The 27,703-nt window shown below is 42.4% G+C and overlaps 3 protein-coding genes across 4 annotated transcripts in view; 2 read left to right on the top strand and 1 right to left on the bottom strand.

The window, feature by feature from the left end:
- Positions 1-3,737: 3,737 nt before the first annotated feature.
- Positions 3,738-10,616, top strand: LOC139282699 (butyrophilin subfamily 2 member A2-like). Of its 2 annotated transcripts, none has more exons than XM_070902539.1 (6): positions 3,738-3,933; positions 4,515-4,844; positions 5,133-5,186; positions 6,459-6,737; positions 8,560-8,664; positions 8,860-10,616. In XM_070902539.1, exons 1-6 carry the CDS (start codon positions 3,834-3,836, stop codon positions 8,913-8,915), a joined length of 924 nt encoding a protein of 307 aa, XP_070758640.1. In that variant the 5' UTR covers positions 3,738-3,833; the 3' UTR covers positions 8,916-10,616. The 2 variants fall into 2 exon arrangements, with proteins under 2 accessions (XP_070758640.1, XP_070758641.1); XM_070902540.1 differs by having other exon boundaries at positions 8,560-8,655.
- A 975-nt stretch (positions 10,617-11,591) lies between these two features.
- Positions 11,592-17,682, top strand: LOC139283465 (butyrophilin-like protein 1). The gene is made up of 5 exons (XM_070903480.1): positions 11,592-11,632; positions 13,570-13,899; positions 15,200-15,478; positions 15,605-15,745; positions 16,654-17,682. Exons 1-5 carry the CDS (start codon positions 11,608-11,610, stop codon positions 16,707-16,709), a joined length of 831 nt encoding a protein of 276 aa, XP_070759581.1. The 5' UTR covers positions 11,592-11,607; the 3' UTR covers positions 16,710-17,682.
- A 5,045-nt stretch (positions 17,683-22,727) lies between these two features.
- The window catches only part of LOC139283360 (dedicator of cytokinesis protein 3-like), a 95,946-nt gene continuing 90,970 nt past the window's right edge, over positions 22,728-27,703 (bottom strand). The window contains exons 53-55 of the mRNA XM_070903358.1: positions 25,977-26,096; positions 24,553-24,638; positions 22,728-23,414 (exon numbers count right to left, since the gene is read on the bottom strand). Coding sequence (XP_070759459.1) covers positions 22,728-23,414; positions 24,553-24,638; positions 25,977-26,096 — 893 coding nt within the window. The remainder of the gene's footprint in view (positions 23,415-24,552; positions 24,639-25,976; positions 26,097-27,703) is intronic.

Here is a 27,703-nt window from a genome sequence, read left to right on the forward strand (position 1 = left end):
TTAAGATGCAAACAGGGCAACAAAGTTTTCCACTCACAACATCCTGTCCACATGTCCCAGTGTCCTTGAGCAAGACGCTGAACCCCAAATTGCCCCCGATGGTCAGACCAGCACCTTGCATGGTAGCTCGCTGCCATCGGTGTGTGAGTGTGTGTGACTGGATGATCGAGGAGCAGAAGCTCTGTATACATGCTGTTAATGTACCAAATGTGATCAAACTGCTTGTAGTTCTTAAAGGTCCAGACTGAGCGAGACGTGGGCATTAAAGAAACATTTAGACATCACTGAACTAAAGCTGTTGGTCTGTAAAAGAATGTGAATATTGTTCAGCTAAAGTGAAATATAATGTGACTTAACTTTTTATTTTCATATTTGTGTTATTGTATTGCTTGTTTTTATTTGTTAAGGTGCTGAGCCAGAGTCTGTCAGGTACAGTTACACACTGAACTGTACACTCAGTGTCCAGTTTATTAGGTACACCGAGCTAAAACGCTGCAGTGTGATGCAACAGTCCTGCAGTAAATCCTCCTTCATGAAGGTTGTAATGTTCAGTTTCAGAGAGGAGTTGATTCAGCTATGTGAGGCTGCAGTTTGTCTGTATCGTCTGATACTGACAGGTGTTTCTATTATTTTGTCCACCCCAGTTACATCAGTGAGGGCAGGTGAAACAACAGAAACACCTGTCTTTATAATGCAGGCAGGATTTACTGCAGGACTGTTGCATCAGAGTGCGTTAGCTGCAGCTCGGTGTACCTAATAAACTGGACGCTGAGTGTTTGCTGCTGTTGACTGTGATATTTGAACTGTGCGCTCTCTGAACGTTCATGTCTGTTTATGTTGGTAACTGATGATGCACTTGTAGGGCATCATGTCATTTCAGGCAGCGCTTCATCATTTCCATCCAAACGTTTGAATAAAACATGAAACACGTCAAACTGTGTGTTGGGACTGTTTTTAAAGTGGTGATTCTGTGTTGGCCGGATTCTAACAGGATCCATGTTTTGTAACAGCTGTTTTTAATAAAGACTTTTTGACTGAAACAACACAGCAGATATATTTCAAACAACACACAGAGAGATAGTTTACGACTAACAGCTTCATGAAGGGCAGTTACAGCTGTATATTAATCATAGCATCCAGCGCCACCGTGAGGAATCTCGGAGTTGTCTTTGATCAGGACAGGTCCTTTAACTCCCACGTAAAACAAACTTCAAGGACTGCCTTCTTTCACCTCCGTAACGTTGCAAAAATCAGGAAGATCCTGTCTCAAACAGACGCAGAAATATTAGTCCATGCATTTGTTTCCTCTAGGCTGGATTATTGCAATTCCTTATTATCAGGCTGTCCCAATAAGTCCCTGAGGACTCTCCAGCTGATCCAGAATGCTGCGGCACGGGTACTGACAGGAACCAGGAAAAGAGATCATATTTCTCCTGTGTTAGCGTCGCTGCACTGGCTCCCTGTAAAATCTAGAATAGAGTTTAAAATCCTTCTCCTGACCTACAAAGCTCTTACTGGTCAGGCACCATCATATCTTAAAGAGCTCATAGTACCCTATTACCCCACTAGAGCACTGCGCTCCCAGAATGCAGGGCTGCTTGTGGTTCCTAGAGTCTCCAAAAGCAGAACAGGAGCCAAAGCCTTCAGCTATCAAGCTCCTCTCCTGTGGAATCAGCTCCCAGTTTGGGTCCGGGAGGCAGACACACTCTCTACTTTTAAGAGTAGGTTTAAAACTTTGCTTTTTGATTACGCTTATAGTTAAGGGCTGGCTCAGGCCTGCCTGGACCAGCCCCCTAGTTATGCTGCTATAGGCCTACACTGCTGGGGGACTTCCCATGACGCACTGAGCTTTCCTCCTCTCCCTCTTCATCTTTGCACATTCATCACAGTCCAATGCATGTTACTAACTTTATTTCTTCCCCAGAGTTTCTTTGTGCTTTGTCGACTCGCAGGTCGCTGTGGATCGTGGTCCTGGTACGCCTGGGTGCTGCTGCTGCCATGGGCCTGCCTGACTCTCATCACTACAGTTATTATGTTTAGTCGTAGTTCTATTACTATTAAAGCTGCTATTATTAATCTCAGCTAGTATTACAGCTGTAACTACTATTATCAGTCATATTTCCAGTATTATTATAACTATAGCTGCTATTTCTACAGCTAGTGCTGCCATACATCTCTGCTCGAGGTTTCTGCCTCTTAAAACAGATGCAGAAAAATTAGTCCATGCATTTGTCACGTCTCGGCTGGATTATTGCAATTCCTTATTATCAGGCTGTCCCAATAAGTCCCTGAGGACTCTCCAGCTGATCCAGAATGCTGCAGCACGTGTACTGACAGGAACCAGGAAAAGAGATCATATTTCTCCTGTATTAGCTTCTCTGCACTGGCTCCCTGTAAAATCTAGAATAGAGTTTAAAATCCTTCTCCTCACCTACAAAGCTCTTACTGGTCAGGCACCATCATATCTTAAAGAGCTCATAGTACCTTATTACCCCACTAGAGCACTCCGCTCCCAGAATGCAGGGCTGCTTGTGGTTCCTAGAGTCTCCAAAAACAGAACAGGAGCCAGAGCCTTCAGCTATCAAGCTCCTCTCCTGTGGAATCGGCTCCCAGTTTGGGTCCGGGAGGCAGACACACTCTCTACTTTTAAGAGTAGGCTTAAAACTTTGCTTTTTGATAACGCTTATAGTTAAGGGCTGGCTCAGGCCTGCCTGGACCAGCCCCCTAGTTATGCTGCTATAGGCCTAGACTGCCGGGGGACTTCCCATGATGCACTGAGCTTTCCTCCTCTCCCTCCTCATCTTTGCACATTCATCACAGTCCAATGCATGTTACTAACTTTATTTCTTCCCCGGAGTTTCTTTGTGCTTTGTCGACTCGTAGGTCGCTGTGGATCGTGGTCCTGGTACGCCTGGGTGCTGCTGCCATGGGCCCGCCTGACTCTCATCACTACAGTTATTATGTTTAGTCGTAGTTCTGTCACTATTAAAGCTCCTATTATTAATCTCAGCTAATATTACAGCTATTTCTACTGTTAGTGCTGCCATACATCTTTGCCTACCTATCTGTCTGTCTGTCTGTCTGTCTATCTGTGTCTCTATGTCTATCTCTCTGTCTCTGTCTGTCTCTCTCTCTCTCTCTCTCTCTCTCTCCCTAAAACCCAACCGGTCAAAGCAGATGACCGCCCACCTAGAGTCTGGTTCTGCTCAAGGTTTCTGCCTCTTAAAGGAAGTTTTTCCTTGCCACTGTCGCCAAAGTGCTTGCTCATGGTGGGACCTGTTGGGTCTCTGTAATAACATTATAAAGAGTCGGTCTAGACCTGCTCTATTTTGTAAAGTGTCATGAGATGACTTTGTTGTGATTTGGAGCTATATAAATAAAATAAAATTGAATTGAATTGAATTGAGACCTTTTACACTGAATCACAGCAGGAGTGTAAATAGAAAGTACAGTATACCCACTGTTGTCTGTTATTATAGAAGAAATATCCACACACTAAACAGGCTGCAGGATTTCTGCCAGATTCATTTTTCTTCTTCAGGGTTTTTCTTCCTCCTCACACAGCTACAGTCAAATGTCAGTGTGAAGGTAAAGTCCTGCTCAGGAGGAGTGGTACTCCCACATATACTTTGTACACTTCCTGTGATTTCACAAGGCACGCTTTTATTGTGAAGGGTCGTGCCGGAAGTGTTGCTGTAGGTGCAGCTGGCGGAAGCTGAGAAACCGAAAGTGCTTCGGATGTGCAGGTGACGCAGCCAGAAGTCGGTAAATGTCCGTTAGTGACGTTCCAGTGAAGTTAAAGTGATGTTTGATGTTCCGGTGAAGTTAAAGTGATGTTTGATGTTCCGGTGACTTCAACAACGATGAAGCTTCTTCCTCTCGCGTGTCTCTGTCTCCTGACTCGGTCCGGAACAACGTTTGCTGGTGGAAACGGTAAGAAAACTAATGGCGGACTGATAATGATCAATATCCTGTATCAGTATTAGTAACAGTTAGCACAGATCAATATGAAAACATGTACTTCCGCAACACAGGCGATATCATTTAGGCTAATAACAGCCTCCTCCTGCTTAATTAGAGTCGTCTAACGGACATGCGCAGTGTTTGAAGTTTGGGTTAGTTTTAGTTGAGTCGCTCTGTCTTGCTTCCTCTCTCTCTTCCTCTTCCTCTTTATGAGTGTGCAGACAGAGACAGTCTGATGGCGGCCGAGTCAGTGTTGATGTCAATAATTAATAATTATTAATTATTAATAGTGTGGTGTTCTCTTAACTTGGTGCTACAAGACCAGTGTGAAAAATAAAAATCAAGACTCCAGATTAAATATATATATCTATATATATGTAAGAAAGTAAAATATACAATCTGAAGAGCAACACAAAGGATCTGCTGAGGACAGTGAAGTTTCTTATATCATGAGTTGAAATATTGTCCTAACATCAAACTTCCACATGTCTGTCTTAACTTAGTTACTCTGCATGTAAACGTACTGATTAATACATGTTTTCATCTTCCAGGGCCAGAGGTCATCGACGTGGAGGAAGGGAGAGACGCCATGTTACCCTGTTCCCTCAGCCCCAAGGAGGACATTCAGTTTAAAGTCTTCGACTGGAAGAAAGACGGTCAGAATCAGGTGTTCATGTATGAAGCAGGCATTCTTAAGAATGACGGTCGTACAGGTCAAGATGAGCAGTTCAAAGGTCGCGTCTCATATTTTCACGATGAACTGAAGAACGGCAACGCCTCCATAATCATCAGAAACACGAAGATGGCCGACAGTGGAATCTACACCTGTACTTTTTCACTTCTTCAGCCAAGTCAAATGTTCCACCTTCAGCTTGCAGTTGGTGAGTGCTCTCATTAAACGGTTAAAGATGTCTGCTCATTTCCTGATGCGACTGGTTTAAGTCCCAGGTGGACTTTTGTCAAGTAGTCAGAATACACATCTGGCAGGGCCTCGTCCCCACAGCACTGCAGCCACATCTGGAGTGCTTACCTCTCTATGTCACTCTGCACAATGACATCCCAGCAGTCGGAGTTCTGTTCAATAAACATGGAAACACATTTCAGAATATCACGTCTGGCATGTTGTTAATATCACATAATCACGAATTATGTTCTGTTTTGCCTTTTAGCTCCTGATCCGGAGCGCATTATCTTAAAGAACAGATTAGAGGAAAACCACCCAGGTGAGTCCTGATTTTGATGACGTCACTCTCTACCTGTCACGTGTATGTGCTGTGAGTTTGGCTCCACAGACCTGATATCATTCAGAAACACTTTAAATCTGTAAACCTCACTGAAAAGAGACGTTTATAATAAACTAGCGTCTGTCAAGTTTTTGTCAATGTTAAAGATTTAGAAGGTTTATTCAAAAATACTTCCGTTTTACAGACTTTATAATGACAGTCACTAGAAACAGTTGTTTATTGTTGTGTTGTTCACTGGTCACAAGCTACAAACACTCAATTTATTAAGTACACAGCTCAAACTAAACAGCCCAGGAATAAATATTCATGGAGGTTATAATCAGTTTATGTTGAAACTGTTTTAGAGAGATGTTGATTAAATGTTATGATCATATTGGAAGCTGCATTTAGTCTACCCTCGCTGACAGTAGGTGCTCTTATGTTTTTTTAAATTATAAAAATGAAGTGAAACACTGAAATTGTTCATGATCTTTACTTGATCATCGAGGCAGAATTTCAGTAGATCTTATGAATCATTTTCCATTCGAGCAGCATGATTAAAAATATTCTCACTAACACCTTTGAAGACGCTATGTTTCGATTTTTAAGTTTAACCTTTTATGTTCTTGAATTCGAGTATACTCCTTGAAAAATCACACGACACAATCACTCATGCAAACTAAAAAAATCTCTAGATATTTGAATCGAAACCATCCAGTCGTCATATATGTTTGTCTTCTGGTGTCTGAAGCAAGCCTGAAATATTCATGATCCAAACATACAATCAAAGTGAATATGAACAGCTGGTAAAATACACAAAGGGACAATATACATTGATTGCTATAGGTATAAAGCAATTCTGTAAACTTTATTATTCATAATTTCATTTATAGTAACAATTTTGATGTCATAAAGGCTTCAAGAAAAAAAAAAGGACATTTTTGGTTTAGGTACCTTGAAAGTGCTTGAAAAGGGCTTGAATTTTACTCCTAAAAAACTGTACGAACCCTGGTTGTAGCTCAACAAATATCGCAGAAATTCTGTGTGTGTGTGTTTCTGCCATGATATGAGTCAGAATCTGACTGATGTTTAAATTGTTTGAAATGTCATACCCTGTCAAACAATGATGGGAGATGTAATGGAGTCATATGTTGTGCTTTTCTGTTTCTCTCCTCCTGTGTTTTGAGAATGGATGAAAAAGAACATCCAGATATTACATTTTTAATGCTGTAATTGTCCTTTTATACTCTATTGTTTATATCATCTTCACAGGTGCAGCTCCAAAGCCATACATCACAATACTTAATCAAACAAAGGACTGGTCGCTGCTGCAGTGTGTTGTTCGAGGTGCTTCTCCAAAGCCTACAGTAGAGTGGCAGGACAGTGCTGGAAACATCCTTCCTGCTAAAGAACTTCAGGTCTCAGAAAGAGGAGGCAGCTACGACATCATCCTCCAAACTACTGTGACCAAGACCGACCGCTATCGCTGTGTTGCTACTCAGGAGGAGATTTACCATCAGATTCACGCTGAGACCTATGTGCTTATGAATGGTCAGTGGTATTTTAATCATCAAAGAATTTTATTTATTCATGTGTTATTAGTTTTTAAAAAGTTGAACGTGTGTTCAGACTGAAGGCAAAGTGAATTATCTCAGCGTTTGAAATTAGAATAAAGACAAGTCTACTGATGTGGAAAATGTTTCAAAGACTCCACTTGATGAATCTACAGAGATGAGAGGAAGAATGAGACGCTGTGGAGGGAAATAACAGAAAGAAGTGGAGTTTGTAGTAAATCTTGAGATCAGTCTGATCAGTCTCTCACACCAAACCCAGGAACAGATTTAAAAACAGCTGCTGCAACCTGAAGCTGAGGATCGGCATGAAAACACCTCACGAGGTGATTTAGAGACGGAAGTCGTCAGAATCAGTGACATGTTTGTTCCACCAGAGAAAAGAAAAGAAGTTGTGAAATTGAAGAATTATTGTGTCACATGTGCCACCAAAATACAGCGAGGCTGTCTGAAGGTTTTATTAGCTGTGATTAGATGAATAGATTAGATAGAGAGATAGAGGACTTCATTGATCCCGATGGGAAACTGCAGAGTTACAGCAGCCAAGTCACACATGAGTCTCATAACAGACAACATGAGGACACTCAGAGGTGGAGATCAGGTTTAATGTTCACATCGCTGGGCAGAAGTCAGCGAGGAAGAAGTCCTCTGATTCTCTACTTCAGTAAAAGTAGCAACACCACTGTGTAAAAATACTCTGTTACAAGTAAAAGTCCTGCATTCAAAGTCCACTTGAGTAAAAGTATAAAAGTATCAGCAAAATGTACTTAAAGTAGCAAACGTTATTATATAAAAGTATTATTTTATAACCTGATCATATGTTTTGTATGTAAAATCAAAGTAACTAAAAAGACAAATATTTCCATTGAAATGTAGTAAAGTTGAAGTATAAAGTAGCATGAATTGGAAGTACTCAAGTAAAGTACAAGTACCTGAAATCTGTACTTAAGCACAGTGCAAGTACAAGTAAAAGTCCTGCATTCAAAAGTCCACTTGAGTAAAAGTATAAAAGTATCAGCAACATGAAAGTAGCAAAAACATTATATTTTCTCAGATATCACATGTTTTGTATGTAAGATCAAAGGAACTAGTTGCTACATCTGTCTGATAAATGTAGTGAAGTAGAAGTACAAAGTAATATAAAATGGAAATACTCAAGTCAAGTACAAGTACCTCAAATTGTACTTTTACTGCTCAGTGAAACATAAACCTAGCTACGCCTCATGTTTCGCCGGATGGTTAATATTTTCTTTGAACAAAGCTCATCAACACTCGCTGTAACAGCGACCATGGTGAAATACAGACGTGCTGACGAGACGTAGTCCAGAGTCCATCGTAGCCTCGGCTCAGGGTGTAGAGAACCTCGGCTGCACGCAGATCGCCTCACACGTTTGCAGATCTCAGGTACAGCGGGAGTTTAGCAGCGGTCACGTGTAAACAGCCTGAAGTGGAGGCGGCAGGACAGCGATTCAAACATTGTTCCTGCTGATGAGCGGCACGTCTCAGAAAGAGGACGACGCTACAACATCAGCCTCCTCGCTACCGAGACCAAAACCAGAAGCAGCCTCTGAGCTGTGCAGCCAAGCAGGAGGAGGCTGGCCTCAAGATCAATGCTGACATCAGTGTTCCTGCTGAGAGTCATCCCAGTGGTGTTTTTATCTGCCCATAGTTTGAGACTTTAGGTTTCAGGAGCACGCACACCTTTAGTTGTTCTCTTTGTGTCGGCTGTGATGTCCAATCTGCTGTATATGATATGCAGCTACATTCTGACTGTTACATCAACTCTTTCTCATCTGTTGCAGAGTTCCCCACTGGATTGGTTGTTGCTGTTGCAGTTCTTGTTGGTGTTCTTCTTCTTCTAGCTGTGCTTGTAGTCAAAGGCTGCATCAAAATTAATTGTAAGAAAGGTAAGTTGAGATAATTTCTTGTCTCAACATATTCATGATGAGCAGACAACACAACATGTTCTTCATATGTTTCTCATGTTCAGAGTCTTGACAGTTGTTTTATCTTCTCAGGCATTAAGCATCATGTTGGTATTTACAAACAGGATCAAGTCAGGTGGGATTTTCTTGAATATAACTTTGTTTTCCTTCCTGCAGGTTCAGGTTCACCACCAGAGTCAGACCCCCTAAAGGACCCCAATCCTTCTACCTGATCCAGAAACTTAACTAGCTTTACATGTGCTGTGAAGGTGGCTGCTGTGTGTGTGTGTGTGTGTGTGTGTGTGTGTGTGTGTGTGTGTGTGTGTGTGTGTGTGTGTGTGTGTGTGTGTGTGTGTGTGTGTGTGTGTGTGACACCCAGTTTGAGGTCTAGACCATACTGTATGACAGTGAGGACATGTTGGCTGGTCCTCACTTAGTTGAGGCAGTTTGAGGGTTAAGACCTGGTTTTAAGGTTAAAGTTAGAATCAGTTTTAGGTTAAGGTTAGGATTAGGGTTGTGGTGAGGCAGATAGTTGTGATGGTGGCTGATGAAAAGTGAGTTGTTGAGGTGGCGAATGTGCATGTAGCTCATTGTGCGTCCATATGGAAGCATTAGCACGTCCCATCAACACGACCACAGTCTTTCCCTGACCTGAACCAAGTGTTTTTATCAACTGTCCTCGTAATGAGCTCAACATCAGCAACAGTCAGATGACAGCATGCCACAATATATAGTCATTATCTCTCAATATCTGGTCAAACAAAATACTCACAAATAGTTTCCAAGTGTGGGACACAAAAGTCTGTCGAAGAAAAAAGGCTTCAGCGCTTCGACCGACATGCTTGTTGGATGTTTGAACGACATCTCAAACATCTCGGCTTCGTCCGACAGTTCCTCCAACAATCCAACATTCACACTACTTTGTAATATAACAACAGGAAAATGATTCATATGATGAAGGATATTTAAAGGTGCTACAGGCTCAGCTGAAACTCGGGCTGATGACCACTTACTTTGTTTCATTCGACATGTTATTAGTGATGCGTCAGTTGTCGTTCATGTGGATGTGTTACAGGCTGTGACATTCACTACTTTAATGCCTTTCTGTCTCATGTAAAACACTTTGACCTGCCTTGTCCTTGAAAGGAGCTCTACAGACGCCATGACAGTTTTCCTCACTTGTTTTCTGTTTCAAGCGAAGCTTCAAATATGAGCAGAAGCCCAAATATATTGTAAAAAGATGAGATGATGACTCGTTTTAAAAAGTTTTTCTTATATTAATTTAAAGCTTAATTCAGTTTGATATGAATGTTTTTCTTAAAGAAAGGTGAAATATAATGTGACTTCATTTTGTACTGCTTCTTTTCAGTTCTGTCAGAAGTGTTTAATTATTTCTAGCCAAAGGTTTGAAGAAAACATGAAAAATGTACGTTGTGTCTGTTTTGGATGTTTCTGTGTTCATACATACAAACACACTTCTACAACTACATATTTATTGGCTGCTCGACAGTTTGATGAATCTAAAACATTGATATTAAAGTTTAATATTCAGGTCAAGTCAGACACATAGCATTTAATTTTAGTGTATAATCACTTACATATATCCAACTGTGTGTTTTTCTTTTTGTCCCTTCACTCGGATGTGTGAGCCTCCCGGTTTTTCACTCCCCTCTGCTGAAGGACGACGGCTTCTCTTTGCTCACCGTAAACCTGAGTTTAAGATGTGCAACGTTGACCCATGACCTCGTGACATTACAACTAGTTTGGAAGTGTGACGTGGAAACCTGAAGCCTGCGGGGTCACAAACGCTGAGACATCTCTGTCTCAAAATACGTCTGTGGAACTGTCAACAAAGACGAGCAGCCTGCAGTTCAACACGCGACAGTAACTTTCAACCCATGTTAAAAAGCATTAATAAAGAGTTCACGAGTTAATCTCCGATCTGTTGTTCCTCACTGGACCTCCATGATAACCCTAACCCTCAGACATGGTTTCTTCTTGCCTGCCTGTGTCAGAGGCTGATGCTCATTAGCAGATATCCATACTGGATCCTGTTCATTAGAGGTTATTAAAATGTAAATATTTCTTACATGCAGTTTAGAAATGAAGTACTCACTCTGATCATTGACTGTCATGTTGTAGAGTTTAAGTGATTTGGTTGTTTTAGTCTCCATTCTCGACGATGTGGCGCCCTCTAGTGTCTAAAACAGAAACGATCCGTTTCAGTGAAACCTGTGTACACACACACACACACTTTTATTCCGGGTAGTTTCACATATAGAATAGAATAAATAAAAACAGAATAAGAACCGGTCATTCCAATTTAAATGGCGCTCTGAACTTAAAATGAAAGCATCCAACTGGTTTATGTGTCGAGCAAGTTTGAGGATGTTATGCATTTAATTCTGGAAGAAGATCTCATCTCATCTGAGCTCCGGTCCACACTCCGGAGCGGAGGAGGAGGAGGAAGAGCAGGAGGAGGAAGAGCAGGAGGAGGAGCAGGAGGAGGAGCAGGAGGAGCAGGAAGTGATCGGACCTGATCTAAACTTGAGGCCGGGCGGATTAACCGTGTGTTTGTTTTGGTTTTTAGAGCGTGTCGTCCAAAGTTATAACGTTAGTCGCTTGTGTTCAGTACTGACGAGTTAAAGTGTGCAGTCGTGCTGCTTTGTACGAGTGTTCGTCACATATCCGCTGCCAGTTCATTCGGGACGTTTAACTTCACCTCAGCTAACAGTAGTTAAAGTTGAAGTTAGCTAGCTGACAGTTAGCCTCCAGCTAGCGACGCGACGCAGTGAGCGTAACGCGTCACTCCCTGCGTCACTCCCTGCGTCACTGCCAACATGTTGAGAACTTCTGCGCTTCAAGCTGTGTGTGTCAGTCTGCTGACTGTGTGTGGAAGAAGACTCGGACACGGTAAGAAAGCTGATGTCCATCACGTGGTTTAACTATGGTACGTTCACATTTACAACAGTGACAGATAATATTATGTAATTACTACCCCTTGACATACCTGTCTATATATATATATATATATATATATATATATATATATATATATATATATATATATATATGCTACCTGTATGTACCTGCACACATTGCAGTGTATATATAGATATATATAGATATAGATATACATTTTTTAGTATTCTATTTTATATATATTCTATTGTATTCCTATATTTTACCTTCTGCACTATTTGATGTCTTCTGTCACATTTTGTATGAGCATTGTTGGAGGGAGCTGGAGAACCAAAGAATTATTTGCTTCACTGTAACTGTTGTGCACATGACGAATAAAAGAACTTGAACTTGACAGTGAACATAGTAAAGAATTCAAAATGCACGAGAACAAAAGTATTTATCAAATGTGTCAAAAGCCTCCTTCAGAGTGTAGAGAGACAGACACAGACAGAGACACAGACACAGAGACACAGACGCAGAGATGCATGGCAGCAACAGTAATAGCAATAACAACTGAAATATAATTTAAATATTATTCCTGATGCATTGACACACAAGCAGCATTTTAATATCAATATCTGGTTGAGAAGCAGCACAGTTTTACTACATTATACACTGTTGGGTAGTTTAATCTATAGCAATGTATGCTACTTGATGTAGTGGAGCAGAGGTAAATAAAGTAGCAGTAGTAGTAGGAAAAACTCAAGTAAAGTACAAGTATCTTAAAATTGTATTTAAGTACAGTACCTGAGTAAATATATTTACTTAATTCTAGCTAGCTAAAGACTTCAAATATCTTCACCTAACTCTTAATGATTCATACAACCATCACAAAGAAAAGCTGGTTTAAGACAAAACACTCAGATTTCACCTGAGAGTCTCAATCCTGATCCTAAGGAGGAGAGTTGTGTTTCTGTTGTGTTGGCTGACTCTGTGTGAGAACATGAAGAGGCTCAAACCTTTTTACTTGTCTGTGTGACCTCATTTCACTGGACAATGTGAGGGTTTGTCAGGCCGCAGCGCCGCAGGTCAGAAGTGACTCCAGACCCACCTGAAAATATCTCTCTTCCTACTCAAATGTCATGCGATGACATCGCTGTAGTCAAACAAACTATTTTGTGTAAGGTGTCTGGTCAGGGAGAATATTTCAGAGGGTGTGATGAGCCGCAAACAGACAACATATTAATTAATGCTATTTCCAGTTTAGTTTATCACCACTAAATGGCTTTAACTGAATTTGTGTTGAAAAAGAAGATTGCTGTCTGGAGTGAAGAACGTTTCTTGCAGTATTTTCTTTTTAGTAGAACAAAAAAACATTGTGCCCAAACATGGATGAAACAGTAGTCCAGATAGTCCAAATCAATCAGGATGTTCCCTTTTATTGAGTTTTAAATGTCACAATTTAGCACAGGGACAACATCATGCACAGACGTTTAGGCTTCCTCAGTGCGCAGTAGTCTTTCACAGTTGAATCATATTTCATATCTCTATCTAGTTCGAATGTATGTATTGCTTAGTTTTTGGTTGATTGGATTTAATTGGATTTAATGTTGGGAAGGGGTCCAGTGAGGCTGGTCTGAGGATGCCTCCTTCGGAATTTGTAAAATTCAAATATGCAATATGAAAACCTGTTTGATCTTCTGATACTTGGCTCACACTGAGTCTAAAAGAGTCAAAAAACCAAAACAACCCTCCTGAAGTGGCTGTGTCATGTGACTCATCAGGTTTCTTATATAAGCTTAAATGTACTTCAGTTACGCTCGTATGAAAAATATCCATAAGTAATCTGACTACTAACTATCATGCTTGTAAACTGGTGTTTCGGAGTCATTGAGGTGACATGTAAATGTGTTATCTGACTTTCTGCCGGAACCTGATTTCTCTCTATTTAAGATAATAATTAAATTATGCTTCATCTTCCAGGGCCAGAGGTCATCAACGTGGAGGAAGGGAGAGATGCCGTTTTACCCTGTTCCCTCAGCACCAAGGAGGACATTGAGTCTAAAGTCTTTGACTGGAAGAAAGACGGTCAGAATGAGGTGTTCATGTACGATGCAGGCATTCATTACAATAACGGTCGTACAGGTCAAGATGAGCAGTTCAAAGGTCGCGTCTCACATTTTCACGATGAACTGAAGAACGGCAACGCCTCCATAATCATCAGAAACACGAAGATGGCCGACAGTGGAAACTACACCTGTATTTTTCCACATCTTCAGCCAAGTCAAATGTTCCACCTTCAGCTTGCAGTTGGTGAGTGCTCTCATTAAACGGTTAAAGGATAGGTGCACAATTTTGTGTGTCTTAAAACAAAGAGCTAATGTGCTTCCAATGTCAGTGATGGAGGACAACATCCACAGTCCCAATTCTGTGTAAATATACAATCCAAAGTTAATATGGGGCTTCATCAGTCAAGTCAAGTGCAAAGGTATCAAGATATCGTACAGTCACAGTTGCAAAAATCATTTTATTTGCCTTTTAGGTGGTGACCCACGGTGCTCCACCTTGAAAAACAGATACGGGAAAACTGACGGTGAGCGCTGATCTTCTGTCACTGATCTCGACATCACCTGTGCTGGAACTTTGTCTCCCTTTTGTAATAAGGATATATTTTCTTGATTTCTTAATTGAATTTAAGTACATGCTTTGTGTCATTAAGGGTAAACTTAAGTAAGGCTTGTATCTCGTGCGGTTGTTTGTGTGCGAACACATTGCAATGACCAAAAAAAATCTCAGATCTGTTGTCATTTTAATTAAAATGTCGTTGTTTTACCTGGAAAAAACAGATTAGAGGAAATCTGTAATGAGTCTTGATATTGATGATGTCACCGATCTGCATTTTTGACAGATCACTAAACTGTTCCCGTATCAAAGCGATGGTATTGTGTCTACATGTTTTAATGAGAACCAGACAAAGTTTCAGCACACAAATTACAGATGAAGTGACGTCATCAAAACATCCGATTTCCCCTGATCGGTCTTGTTAATGTAGAGCGCTGTGGGTCACCATGTGATATATAGCGCTTAAAAATCCTAAATAAGGGGATGTAAATGTGCTTTTATCTTTATTTATTTAACAGGGATGATGCACATTAATAAACAAAAGGCTATTTTTCATCTGTAGTCTCAGTACAGACACTTTCCTTTTGCCTTCAAACTCGAAATGTAGTTTTTGGAAAATATAAAACAGAACCAGCGACTGTTTGCATGATGAATGATTTAAATGATTAATCAGTTATTAATTACATATTAGCTCCACTTCATTGGAATAGAATATTTTGTATAGATCTTAAACACAAATAAGTTCAAAATGAGTTTCATTGCACAATAAGTTGTATACAAATGCAAGGCGTGTCTGGACTTCTGCAGACTTCTTGAATACTAAATGTCAGAAATAGTATTTGCAGCGATGAATAGTAAAGTGAAGATGTTAGTGTCATGTCCTGTCACGCCGCACGTTTTTCTCCCTCTTGTACACACTGTACTGCACATTCACACAGAAGGGAGGGGTAACCGATGTTAACGAGCTCTCCCTGACGCCGTGTGTTCACAGGTGCAGCTCCAGAGCCTTACATCTCGATGTGGGACGTCACTGACTCCGGGGTGCGGCTGAAGTGTGCCGTTCGAGGTGCTTTTCCGCAGCCGAAGCTGCAGTGGCAGGACAGTGACGGAAACCTCCTTCGTGCTGAGGAGCCACAGATCTCAGAAAGAGGAGGCCGCTACGACGTCACCCTCCAAACCACTGTGACCAAGACCAAAACCAACCGTTTCCACTGTGTAGTCAAGCAGGAGGACATTTCCCATATGATCGATGCTAACATCACTGTTCCTGGTGAGATTCATCACAGTGATGTTTGTAATCTGCGAATAATGTATAGATGTTCATGTATAGCAGTTTAAATGTTTTTAGGAGCGTGGAGGTAGTGATGAGTGCTGTACGTTCTGTGATCTGTTTCAGACAAACTGTTTGAGGACACGTGCAGCAGAGTGGAAGTCACAGAGTGGTTGTTGGGTGGATTCGCTTTGGGAGTTCTATCTCTTGCTGCTGTTCTCGCTTTCCTTGTAGCTACAAAGCGTATCACAATAGGCTCTAATAAAGGTAAGTTCCTACAATGGATCGTATCAACATATCCATAATGTGCAGACATCAACACGACAGATACAGAATCCCGTGTCCTCTCAGATATAAAATATATTATGTTAATATTTATATTCCTGAAAAAAATCCACTGAGACTTCATTTATGAGGCTTCTGGTTGTTTAAAAACAGATACAGCACGTTTGAAATGCATTACGATAAGAGTTTCTTTAAGCTTCGAATATCATTCACTCCCACGTTTTCCCTTTTGTCAGTGGACACGTTAGGAAGCCAGAGGTCTGAATATTCTGCCTGTCTGCTGATAAACTTGCAAAAAGAGATTTTCTGGATACGTAATGGAACCACAAGTCACCATTTAAATGATTTGATTATCTCCAAAAGTGGACGGCATGTTTTGGCAGGATTCTTCAAATGATTGAATACAGAGTTTGCAGTAATATTTGGGGGTGTAACATCAGCTCTGAGACAAAGCTGGCTCATTATTTGTGCTTGTTCGTGACCAAAATATTCACGACTGGCAGAACTCTATTTATTTTTGGCTGCTTACAAAGCTTTCATGGTCTGAGGTCAGATTTGTCCTCCTGTTTTATAGGTTCTTAGCTGATCATTCACATCAGCAGCTCAGTAATTCAAGGTTGATTAATGGATTAATCCATTATCAAAATGCCTGAGGACTATTCTGATTATGGTCGTAGTGGTGGAAGCTGAAACCTGTGATGATTTCACAGGTTCAGGATGTGAGTTCGATCTCGCTCATGAGCTAAAACCGTTCTCTTCAATCACTGATAACTGTTTGAAAAAGAAGATGACACAAAAATTTATCTTTTTGGGAGGGGTCAAATCTATTTGTGTTGGCCACCAAAATATAAAAGTTGACTTTATGTAAAATATACTTTTCTTTTCTGCAGGTTTTCTTCAGCGGAGAAATGGTCCCTCAGAGACGCCACTTAATTTACCTGCTTGAGAGGTGTGTGTGTGTGTGTGTGTGTGTGTGTGTGTGTGTGTGTGTGTGTGGATGCATTTATGTATATACAGTGTAAATGTGCATCTACAGCCTTATAGGAGATGTTTGTGAAACATGTAATGGTCAGTTGGTTTTGACGTATTTAAATATAAGGCAGGTCAACAATCAACAGTTTCAAAACGCTCGTCAGTGTTTCCCACAGGTCGATAACTGGTGGTGGTGGGTGGCGCTGCGTGTGACGGGCAGGTTTGTTATGTTTTCGGTACAGCAGGGAAAACAAAAGAATGTCATGTTATTTATTCTGAAAAATGTACATTCAACAGTGGCTCATTCGTCTTAATTCTGCTCTCAAACGCTGACATATTGTCAAGAACAAATAATAATAACACAAATGTCAGTAATTATCAACTCTGACCTGTTGATAATTCCTGAACAGCTGCAGCTTGTGCTGGTGTATACAGAGCAGGAACAACAGACCGACTAACATGCGAAGGCTCATCGTAGCTCAAGCACTCGTTCCGCTAATCGACACGTTCAGCTGACGCCGTCGTAAATGTCACGTTTGCAGTGTTTCCACAGACAGAACCGACTTCAGTTGAACAACGTCGGGACTCAGTTTGACACTCATCACTGTCCATTTCCGCTGTAACTAACCGCTGTAACTAATGGTTGCTACAGCTGATAGACAACAACTGGTGCGCTTTACATTGAAATCTGTGCCATTTGTAGCTGAACCACGTAGTGCCTTAAAACATCAGTGAAATGAGGCAGTAATGGCTGATGGGGTTTTCTCTTCCCCTCAAAGAGCATTAGCAGTCTGAATACGCTGGTGACAAGTGACTGACTTCAGTCTGAGGCCTGAATAAAGAGGACTGTTGTAGTCCACATGAGAAGAGACCCGAGACTGTTAAATAATAATAAATGCCACTCGGATTCCAAAGATGATTTGGAGAACTAACTGGTTTTAGTTGTTCAAAAGGTTCAGCAGTATATATTATATTTTATAAAGGGACGAGTTACAGTTTTAGATACTGATAATTGTTGTCTCATTCTCACTGTATATGTTGAATGTGCTCAAACATCTGTGGATGTCATTATGTAAATGATTGTATTTTTAAATCCCTTCTAAAAACACACTTTTATAAACAAGCTTTTTTGTGTTTTTACACCTCATTTCTATTTTCTGTGTTTTCTGTTGCTGCCTTTGGATTTTATTGTATGGAAATTAAGCACTTTGTTAAATTGTTTTTTTTTTTAACAACAAATACAAATAATAATTATTATTATTTTTCCTCATGTCTGCCATAAGCCATGTATCAGCAATAATTGAACAATACATAATAGCTCTATTTTACGTGAGTACTGTTACTTTTTGAATGCAGGACTTGTACATGTAATGGAGTATTTGTACACTGTGGTATTGCTACTGGTAAGTAAAGGATGTGGATACTTCACCATACATGAGTTTTTGGGAAAACCTGATGTATACAATCAGACACATGCCCAGGCAGAAACCCATGTCCCCCCCACCCCCCCCCCCCCTGCAAAAGGCCAACCTCTAGTGTGCCCCCTGATGTGAGAAAAGATGGCATTGAAACTCAAAGTTTAATCACTTAAAAAGTTGTTTATGTTTTTGTACAAATTAAAACTCATATGCAAATTGATATTTAATTTTTTTTTTTTTTAATTTGTCAGAAGGTTCAATAAACACTCCATTTTCAAAAAATTTGAATTTTCTGGCAATTATTTCATGGTTCAGGCTTTACAGGGTTAACGTGATCTGAACATGTAAATGACGGAAGGCTGAATCAGAGCTGAGTCAATAAAACATTATTGTTTAATGTTTGTCATTAATTATGAATCCACAACACAGCAGTTTGTTTAGTGAGTAGGAAAAAAAACAAAACGTCAGTATTTACATCTACTGTCGTACACGTCACAGTTTATACCCATGCTAACACAATAAAGACTTTTATATACAAGAAATACTTATTAGCATCATTGTACAAAGGAACACCATCATAGTAACTCACTATCTGGATTTGTCATTGATGCAAAATACACAAAATAATAATAAACCTCCCCTCAGCTGCCCTGAAATCGTCAGAATAATTAGACAAAAGGAACTTGTATTGTTTGCTGTTGTCTAGGTTTAAAAACAGTTTTACATCAGAAAGAACAAGGCAAGACGATCACAATCTACATGTATACAAGGTTTGCCCTTTATGATCTGTATAAATACACACTCTCCTTGTTTATGTACACAGAAATCAAGTGTCGGCCTTCCCTGTCGCAACACGCTCACTGCTAATCTACCCGGTGCATCGCTGAGTGGCTCTTACCTCCTCAGACTGTTTCACAAAGTCGAGCTTCAGTTAGCACATAAAATGAGCCCCAACATTTCCCCCTCTGTTCACTCCTGCACGCGTTTGCATGTTCAAAAGCGACTCCATAACAAAGCACGAAGAAAACGCCCGAAGGGACAAAAACATCAGAGCTTAAAGAAACACGAATAAAAAGAATCTCTGATGATCAAACAGAAATGTGAACAACAGGTGAAGGTTTACACGAGGAGTGAGTTTCCACACTTATTATTTATCAGGTACATGTAGCTAAAACTAACAGTCCTGCAATAAATCCTCCTTCACGAAGGTTATAATGTTCAGTTTTAGAGACGTTAAAGATGTTTTAGAGGCTTGACTAAATAACAGAAACGCCAAACAACAACAAACTGAACATTATAACCTTCATGAAGGAGGACTCAGCTGCACTGTGTGTTACTGTGTGTTTCATTTTTAACAGAATTAACACCAACTGGGACACCGACGACATCACCGCAATGAGATATCCACGATGCCTCAGCGAGTGTAAGTTAGCATTTAGCAGATGTTGAAAGTAAAGATGAGTCACATTCACTCCTTTCACCCAGAATTTAATCTTCCTTTGCTCCCATAAAAGATCAGAACTTGATTATGATTCACAGTTAACTGCGATTATTATTAAAGATGTTGGAACCACACCAACTTATTAAAAAAACGCTAATGGAATGCTTCACCTTCTCTCTGAGGCGACAGATGACTGTTAAGAGTTAAAATCTCAAATATGTGGATAATATATAAAGTTCACTGTTGAGAGTTTATCCTGTAGGTAAGAAGCGAACTAATTTCAGACAGTTTTCATTAAAAGAACAGAAAAATTGATTTAAATGTACAGGTTTCCCAAACGTGAAAAGATAAACATGAATGTGTGGAGTTACACTAAACATCAGGTAATATGAGAACGACCTGAAAGCTTCACACCAACAGATGTCTTCTATGGAAACACGTGACTCATAACTTACAGCGTGAAGCCGTGAAACACCAACAGCTTTAAACTACCTGGAGAGAAAAAAAGAGAGCAGCTCCTCCATTTCAACCCAACATGACAGTGAACAGAGAGCTTGTGCTGAACACTGACCACGTGTGCATCACCTGCTCCAAATCAGTTCACCACAACATGAACCCATGAACGAACAGACAAGGTCTGAGGCAAAGAGGACAACTCGAGCTGTTTAACTACAACTGTAAAAAGTAAAATACTGACACTAATATATCCATGAACTCATAGTTAATTATGAAACACTGGCCTGCTGCAGAGCAACAGAAACGCAGCATCCTGCACCAAACCTCCACTCACAAAAGGCTGAAATATGTGTTTCTTCCTGTAGTAGTGTTTGCATTGTCCAGCAGTCCTTTGTCACAGCACATCTGACTTGTTACAGCAGGAAAAGACACAGGTGAAACTTAAAACATCATAACGGTGGCTGCGTTCCATTTAGTGTCCCAGTGAGCCAGCCTGCACACTAGCAGGGCCCCCCGAAACTAGAACACCTGAATGGAATGCAGCCATCGTTAATGTCATTACTCACACCTGTGCTTTTCCTGCTGCGAGAAAGGTAATGACCTGTCAATCACACGACAGAAGAGCTTTGGACTGAACGTTCACAACCTCCACATAAAAACAGACACTTCCATGGTAATTATTAACTGTTACTGAGGACATTTCAAGGAGCTGATGGCAAAACCACAAACAGATCTAAAGGATAAGGCTGACCCACTGTTTCCCGCTGAAGACGTCAACCTTCATATTACTTTTCAGTGGTGGATTAATACACACCTGGTGTTCTAGTATGACAGGGCAGAAAAAACAGCCTTTTCTTTTCACATCGTTTGAGTCATAAATTCAGGACTTTGAGTTTCCCGTTCCTTTAAGAGTTTGTGATTCTGGTCTGTGCACATAAACACGGTCGTCTTACAAAGGTTACGGTTCACCACGTGAGAATATGATCCAGCATCAGGCAGAAACGCGGTGTGGTGGCTCGGAAGATAAACCGCCGCTCAGAGTGATCAGGCAGATTACAGGATGACAGTGTGTAGATAATAATCTGAGCTGGTGGCGAAAAGTAAAAAGCAAAAAAGAAACCAAACAAGCGAAATACAGAAGTGTCATGCTTCACAGTACCTTTACACCAGTATCACCAGGATTAAATCTTCAACATCCTGGTGATTCAGGTGGTTCTGCCTCCTAAACTATAAAGACATCAGTGCACAGAAGTTCTCCAGTAGTTTCCCTTTGAATGAATGAACATGCATACAAAACAGCTTCCTCATTAAAAAACGTACAGTCATTGCAGTTCATTACTTTCATAAAAAAATGGCAGAAAGTGTATATTTATTGTAGTTAATATTCTCTATAAATGTCATCCATCTGATGCCTCGCACACATTTGCAGGTCCTTCCCTTGAACACCTCCGCAGCTTCAAAAAGTCCCTCACAGGTTAAAAACGCCTTTTTAACGTCAAAAGCTTAAATAAAATGAATTCTTGAAACTGTGGGATGGAACATTTTCAGGAGTTGCGACATCAAAACCTGCGAGTGTTTCTACGTGTGAGGCGTCGGCGCGTTGTCCTTTTAATCAAGGGCACATCATGTATCATCAAGCAGCTACTGACGGCTCAGGAAGCCATTTATGTTGCATATTTCCACACAGTTTTCACCTTCAATCAAAAGTATAAGGATTAAATATAAATTATATTTATATACTTCTATATACTGCATTATATTTATCTACAAACTTTGATTTTTTGTGTTGGAAAATATAAATACTTTTCGTCGTTAGTTGTTGCTCCAGCAGTTTATCTGACAAATAACATGAAGGGGGAGGGTCTCAGTTGTTGTTCGGGTGGAAGAACAAACTGAACTTTTGTGTTTTCATTATTACAATTTCTTTGTTTTCGCCTTGTTTTCAGTGAGATTCTCACTTTGTCTTTACGTTGCATCTAAAGAATCCCAAACTGCAGCACGACCCTTTGACATGTTTTATATTTATAAAAAATATGTGGAGATTATGATTCTTTCATGTTTTGGTGCTCTGTTGCTTTGTTAAAGTGCGGCTCGTACAAACATCTCCAAGGTAACAACAGGTTATAATTACGTGATATTTTCATCTTTTCATTTTAAATCTTTAACCCTCTGAAGGATGATGTTTGATTAATGTTATCAATGAAAATGAAATCAAAAACTAACATGAGATAGACACATATCTGCAACTTCAGCACAGGATAGACTGAATTTAGAAATATGGATTTGTGGACATTATCACGATGGATTTAGTGAAAAAGCTGATTAAATAGTTTCTTGATTTAAACAAACAAATCAAGCTTGATGTGCTCATGCGGCGATGTGAAGACATGAAGGTCATTTGGTTAAAGAGTGTTGAAAGCTGAGGGGGGGAGTGAGAGAGCAGATCATTTTAACCTTCATCTTTCCAGCTTTTCCCTTCAGTGATTAGTTGGTTATTGATCAGGACAACTGGGAGGAATCTGACAGTTTCTCCCAACATCACTTCATCACTCTCAGGTTTCAGTTCGGCTCTTCTTCCTCTCTCCTGAAAAGAGTTTATGTTCTGTTCATTTCAATCCTACAAGTTTCATCATCATCATCATCACCACCATCATCATCATCATCATCAGCCGACGTCTCACTCACTGATGCCGTGCTCCCAGGCCACTTTAGCCTGCTCATCCTTGGTCGCTGCGATTATGGGCTGGGAGATCTTGCGCGGCATGGGCCGGGGTGCAGGAGGAGGTGGTGCAGACTGGGCGTTCAGGGGGTCTTCTTCAGGGATGCACCCCTCTCTGAGGTAGGGTTTGGGGGGCAGGGCTGGTGGGGGCTCGTGGAGGTGGTAAAGAGGCGGGTGGTGGGGGATGTAGTGTGGGTGGAAGTGGTGGTAGTAGTGGTGTTGGGGGTGCGGCAGCCCCTCCTGCTGCTGTGGCTGTTGTGGAGCTCCAGTGGAGGCCGAACCCGGAGCCTGGGACTGGATTTGGCCCCCTGCATGGGCTGGGGTGACGCCTCCTGGGGCAGAGTGGCTGCGACAGGGTGGGGGTTTGACTCCGTCCAGGACTTCAGGCTCAGAGACGCTGTACCTGACCGGCTGGTAAGGCGAGTCCAGGTCTTCCTGGTCGGTGGTCCAGGCCTGGCTGCTGGGGACGGACTCCAGGGTGTCTGTGCGACTGGCCGGGGGGTCGGAGGAGGAGGCGGGGCCGCCGAAGTTGCTCTCACTGAGGGAGGAGACTCCAGAACTGGCGCTGCCCGACAAGGTGGAGTTACTGCCATCCAGGATGGACTGTGGACTGGTGGGCGAGGCAGGTATAGGATGCAGGGGAGACTGGAGGGGGGGGGGCACAGAGAGGCAGATACAGAGTTAGCAGGGACAGCCAGTATGTTCACTGTCTGACATTACAGCTGTTTAGACTCAGCAGCTGGTTTTAATGTGACGATAACGAACAATACTTAAAATAAATAATAAAATATGGTCAACATTAGCATTAATAATACCTCGCCTAATACTAATAATCCAATTTATCTACTATAAGCAAGCTGATGGCAGCAAGCTCGATCCATCCAACATCCAGTCTTGAATCTAATCTGTATTTTATTTTACTTTATTTATCTATTTTTAATTTTAAAAGCGTATTTAAAATGTGGACTTGCAAACACAGAACATGTAGCTCCCTTAAACACGCTCAGTGTTGTACACAAGACAATCTCTCTCTGTTTATAATAAACTAAAAAATATATATAAAATGAACATTATTTTGTAGCACTTTTTCTTTAACAGTGTTCATTAAGGTGTAAACGTAAAGGACAGGATGACCTGAATCAGTCAAATGTGTTTGTTGTGTTAAGAATCAAATTGTCAACATGGAGGTTCGAGAAGAACACGAGGAGTTGAGACTAAATTAAACTGGAAAAGGGACAGAAAGCAGGAGGACACGCTGAAGAAGGAGAGGAAGGCATGAGAGGCCGACAGACACTTGGGAGAGTTCCTTTGAAGACTTCTTGTTTTTTATTTTTTGATCATTAACACACGCCGCCTGAAATCTCACAGATCATCTTCAGCTCAGTGTTGCATTTAGGATTTGGAGAAGCACACAGGAACAGACTGATTTCTAATGAAGTCTTTCTCTGGATGGCTTGTTGTGTCCTCCAGTTGTAAATGCACTGCAGCAGTTTGTGATATCATTTTAAATGAAATAAAAAAGACCCTTCTTACACAGAAACTAAGTTTCACTCAAAGTCATGATGTCAAAGTCGTTCAGAGATGAAAACATACGATGTGATGACGTCTAAACTATAATAACCACAGTACAAACATAATGCACACAGATAGTGATGTGCCTTTGTTGGGGGGGGGGTGCAGACTGACAGACAGAACAGGCAATCATCCAGACCAACAGCAGGAGTGAGGACGAGGAGGAGGAGGAGGAGGAGGAGCAGGAGGAGGAGGAGGAGGAGGAGGGTACCTTTCTTAAGGAGCGCGCAGGGAGAGCTGGAGGGAGGTCGCTGACCTGGTGGTGGAACGCATCAAAGTGCATCGACAGGTGTTGCCCTACAGGGGGAGACACAGCAGGACTGACTGAGAGAGATGCACACACACACCTCAGACCAGAGAAGAAGAAGAGGAGGAGGAGGAGGAGGTGAGGAGTGGGAGGTGAGAGAGGAAGGGCGAGGAGGAAGAAGAGTAAGAGGATGGACAGAAGGGAAGAGAAAGAGAGGGAAGAAGAAGAAGAAGAAGAGAGCAGGAGGAGCTGGGAGGAGGAGGTGGAGTGGGGGAGGGAGGGGAGGTGTGTGAAGGGGTTCTTTCAAGTAGCCTCTGAACTCCTTTAAATTCCAGTTTTCGGGGATTATTTGTTTTTAAAATGAGAGCGTACATATAATCTTCTGTCAGGTCAGCCAAATCACAGACTGAAGAAACGAGAAACACTGATGTGTTGTGGAGCCACACACACACACACACACACACACACACACACACACACACACACTTTCATCTGCTGAGGTTTTTTAAACATCAACCTCTGAACATTTTCACACCACCCAGTTTACAGTTTACGTGTGAATGGAAGATCACTCATGATGCTCAAAGCTTTGAGAAATGACATTTCAACAACTCTGAATCTGTTAGAACGACACTTTATATAAACACATAACTCACCACTTAGTGATTAATATGAACAAGAATAATTATTAGCAGAAGGTCTGATTGTCTTTTCAGAAACGTTGTTAGTGTGGCTGATCAGGTGTTATTGCTGCACTGGCAGGAAGAAGTCCGTTCTTGTCTGATAACATTTATGCGGTCGCTGCGAGTCGCTCATCAATCGACACACAATCAACACACAGGCGCACAAAACAACACCGCATGAGAGCAGCCCACAGTCACCACACAGAGAATCATGTCGTGAATCAATGATTAAAGATCAATTCAGCCGCATATTTTACACCACAGATGAAGAGACACTGGAGTTTCATTTAATCTTAATTTAAGATCAGGTCCCTTTTGGGGGGGGGGGGGGGGGGGTTAGCCCCTCCTGGCTCAGAATAATCCACAGAAAATAAACACAACAACAATAATAACAACAATATCTCACACCTGCAAAATGACACCACAACAAAGCACCATACACACTCCTGCATACAAACACACACAAACACACTGCAGAGGGACCTGAGTGGAGATTAGGCCACATACACATCAACACAATGCACAAACAGAAACACACACACATGCTGTCACACACATACACATCAACACAATGCACAAACAGAAACACACACACACACACATGCTGTCACACACATACGACATCAACACACACTTTATACACATAAACATGTAACACACACTTTATACACATAAACATGTAACACACACTTAGCAGTGTCATACCATGAGGCAGGTTGCGTGGGGGAACAGGAGGCGCCATGACACTGCCAACATGGGCAGAGAGGAAGGGGAGGGCTTCCCTGGTACCACTGTCCAGACTCCAACTACTGGGAGTGGTGAGGACTGGAGGAGAGGAGGGGGGAGAGGAGGAGAGGAGGGGGGAGGGAGGAGGAGGAGAGGAGGGGGGAGAGGAGGAGAGGAGGGGGGAGGGAGGAGAGGAGAGGAGGGGGGAGAGGAGGAGAGGAGGGGGGAGGGAGGAGAGGAGAGGAGAGGGGAGAGGAGGAGAGGAGGGGGAGAGGAGGAGAGGAGGGGGGAGGGAGGAGAGGAGGGGGGAGGGAGGAGAGGAGGAGTAGGGGGGAGAGGAGGAGGAGGAGAGGAGGAGAGGAGGGGGAGAGGAGGAGAGGAGAGGAGGAGGAGGAGAGGAGGAGGGAGGAGAGGAGAGGAGAGGAGGGGGGAGAGGAGGAGAGGAGGGGGGAGGGAGGAGAGGAGAGGAGGTGGAGGAGAGGAGAGGAGAGGAGGGGGGAGAGGAGGAGAGGAGGGGGGAGAGGAGGAGAGGAGAGGAGGAGTAGGGGGGAGAGGAGGAGGAGGAGAGGAGGAGGGAGGAGAGGAGAGGAGGGGGGAGAGGAGGAGAGGAGGGGGGAGAGGAGAGAGGAGAGAGGAGAGAGGAGAGGAGAGAGGAAGAGGAGATGAGGAGGAGAGAGGAGAGAGGAGGAGAGAGAAGGGAGGGGAGGAGGAGAGAGGAGAGGAGAGAGGAGAGGAGAGGAGAGAGGAGAGGAGAGAGGAGGAGGAGAGAGGAGGAGGAGAGAGGAGAGAGGAGGAGGAGAGAGGAGAGAGGAGAGGAGAGAGGAGAGGAGAGGAGAGAGGAGGAGAGAGGAGAGAGAAGGGAGGGGAGGAGGAGAGAGGAGAGGAGAGAGGAGAGGAGAGGAGAGAGGAGAGGAGAGAGGAGGAGGAGAGAGGAGGAGGAGAGAGGAGAGAGGAGGAGGAGAGAGGAGAGAGGAGAGGAGAGAGGAGAGGAGAGAGGAGAGAGGAGGAGGAGAGAGGAGAGAGGAGAGAAGAGAGGAGAGGAGAGAGGAGGAGGAGAGAGGAGAGAGGAGAGGAGAGAGAAGAGAGGAGAGGAGAGAGGAGGAGGAGAGAGGAGAGAGGAGAGAGGAGAGGAGAGAGGAAGAGGAGATGAGGAGGAGAGAGGAGAGAGGAGAGGAGAGAGGAGGAGAGAGGAGAGAGAAGAGAGGGGAGGAGGAGAGAGGAGAGGAGAGAGGAGAGGAGAGGAGAGAGGAGAGGAGAGAGGAGGAGGAGAGAGGAGAGAGGAGAGAGGAGGAGGAGAGAGGAGAGGAGAGAGGAGAGGAGAGAGGAGAGAGGAGGAGAGAGGAGAGGAGAGAGGAGAGAGGAGGAGGAGGAGAGGAGAGGAGAGAGGAGAGAGGAGAGGAGAGGAGAGAGGAGAGAGGAGAGGAGAGGAGAGAGGAGAGAGGAGGAGGAGAGAGGAGAGAGGAGGAGAGAGGAGAGGAGAGGAGAGAGGAGAGAGGAGGAGGAGAGAGGAGAGAGGAGGAGAGAGGAGAGGAGAGGAGAGAGGAGAGAGGAGGAGGAGATGAGGAGGAGAGAGGAGAGAGGAGGAGGAGGAGAGAGGAGAGGAGAGAGGAGGAGGAGAGGAGAGAGGAGAGGAGAGAGGAGAGAGGAGGAGGAGGAGAGAGGAGAAGATAAATGGACTGTATTGTTTGTACACATAATGCTGCTCA

This window comes from Enoplosus armatus, chromosome 3 (genome assembly GCF_043641665.1).
Source record: "Enoplosus armatus isolate fEnoArm2 chromosome 3, fEnoArm2.hap1, whole genome shotgun sequence".
Classification (NCBI taxonomy): Eukaryota; Metazoa; Chordata; class Actinopteri; order Centrarchiformes; family Enoplosidae; genus Enoplosus; species Enoplosus armatus.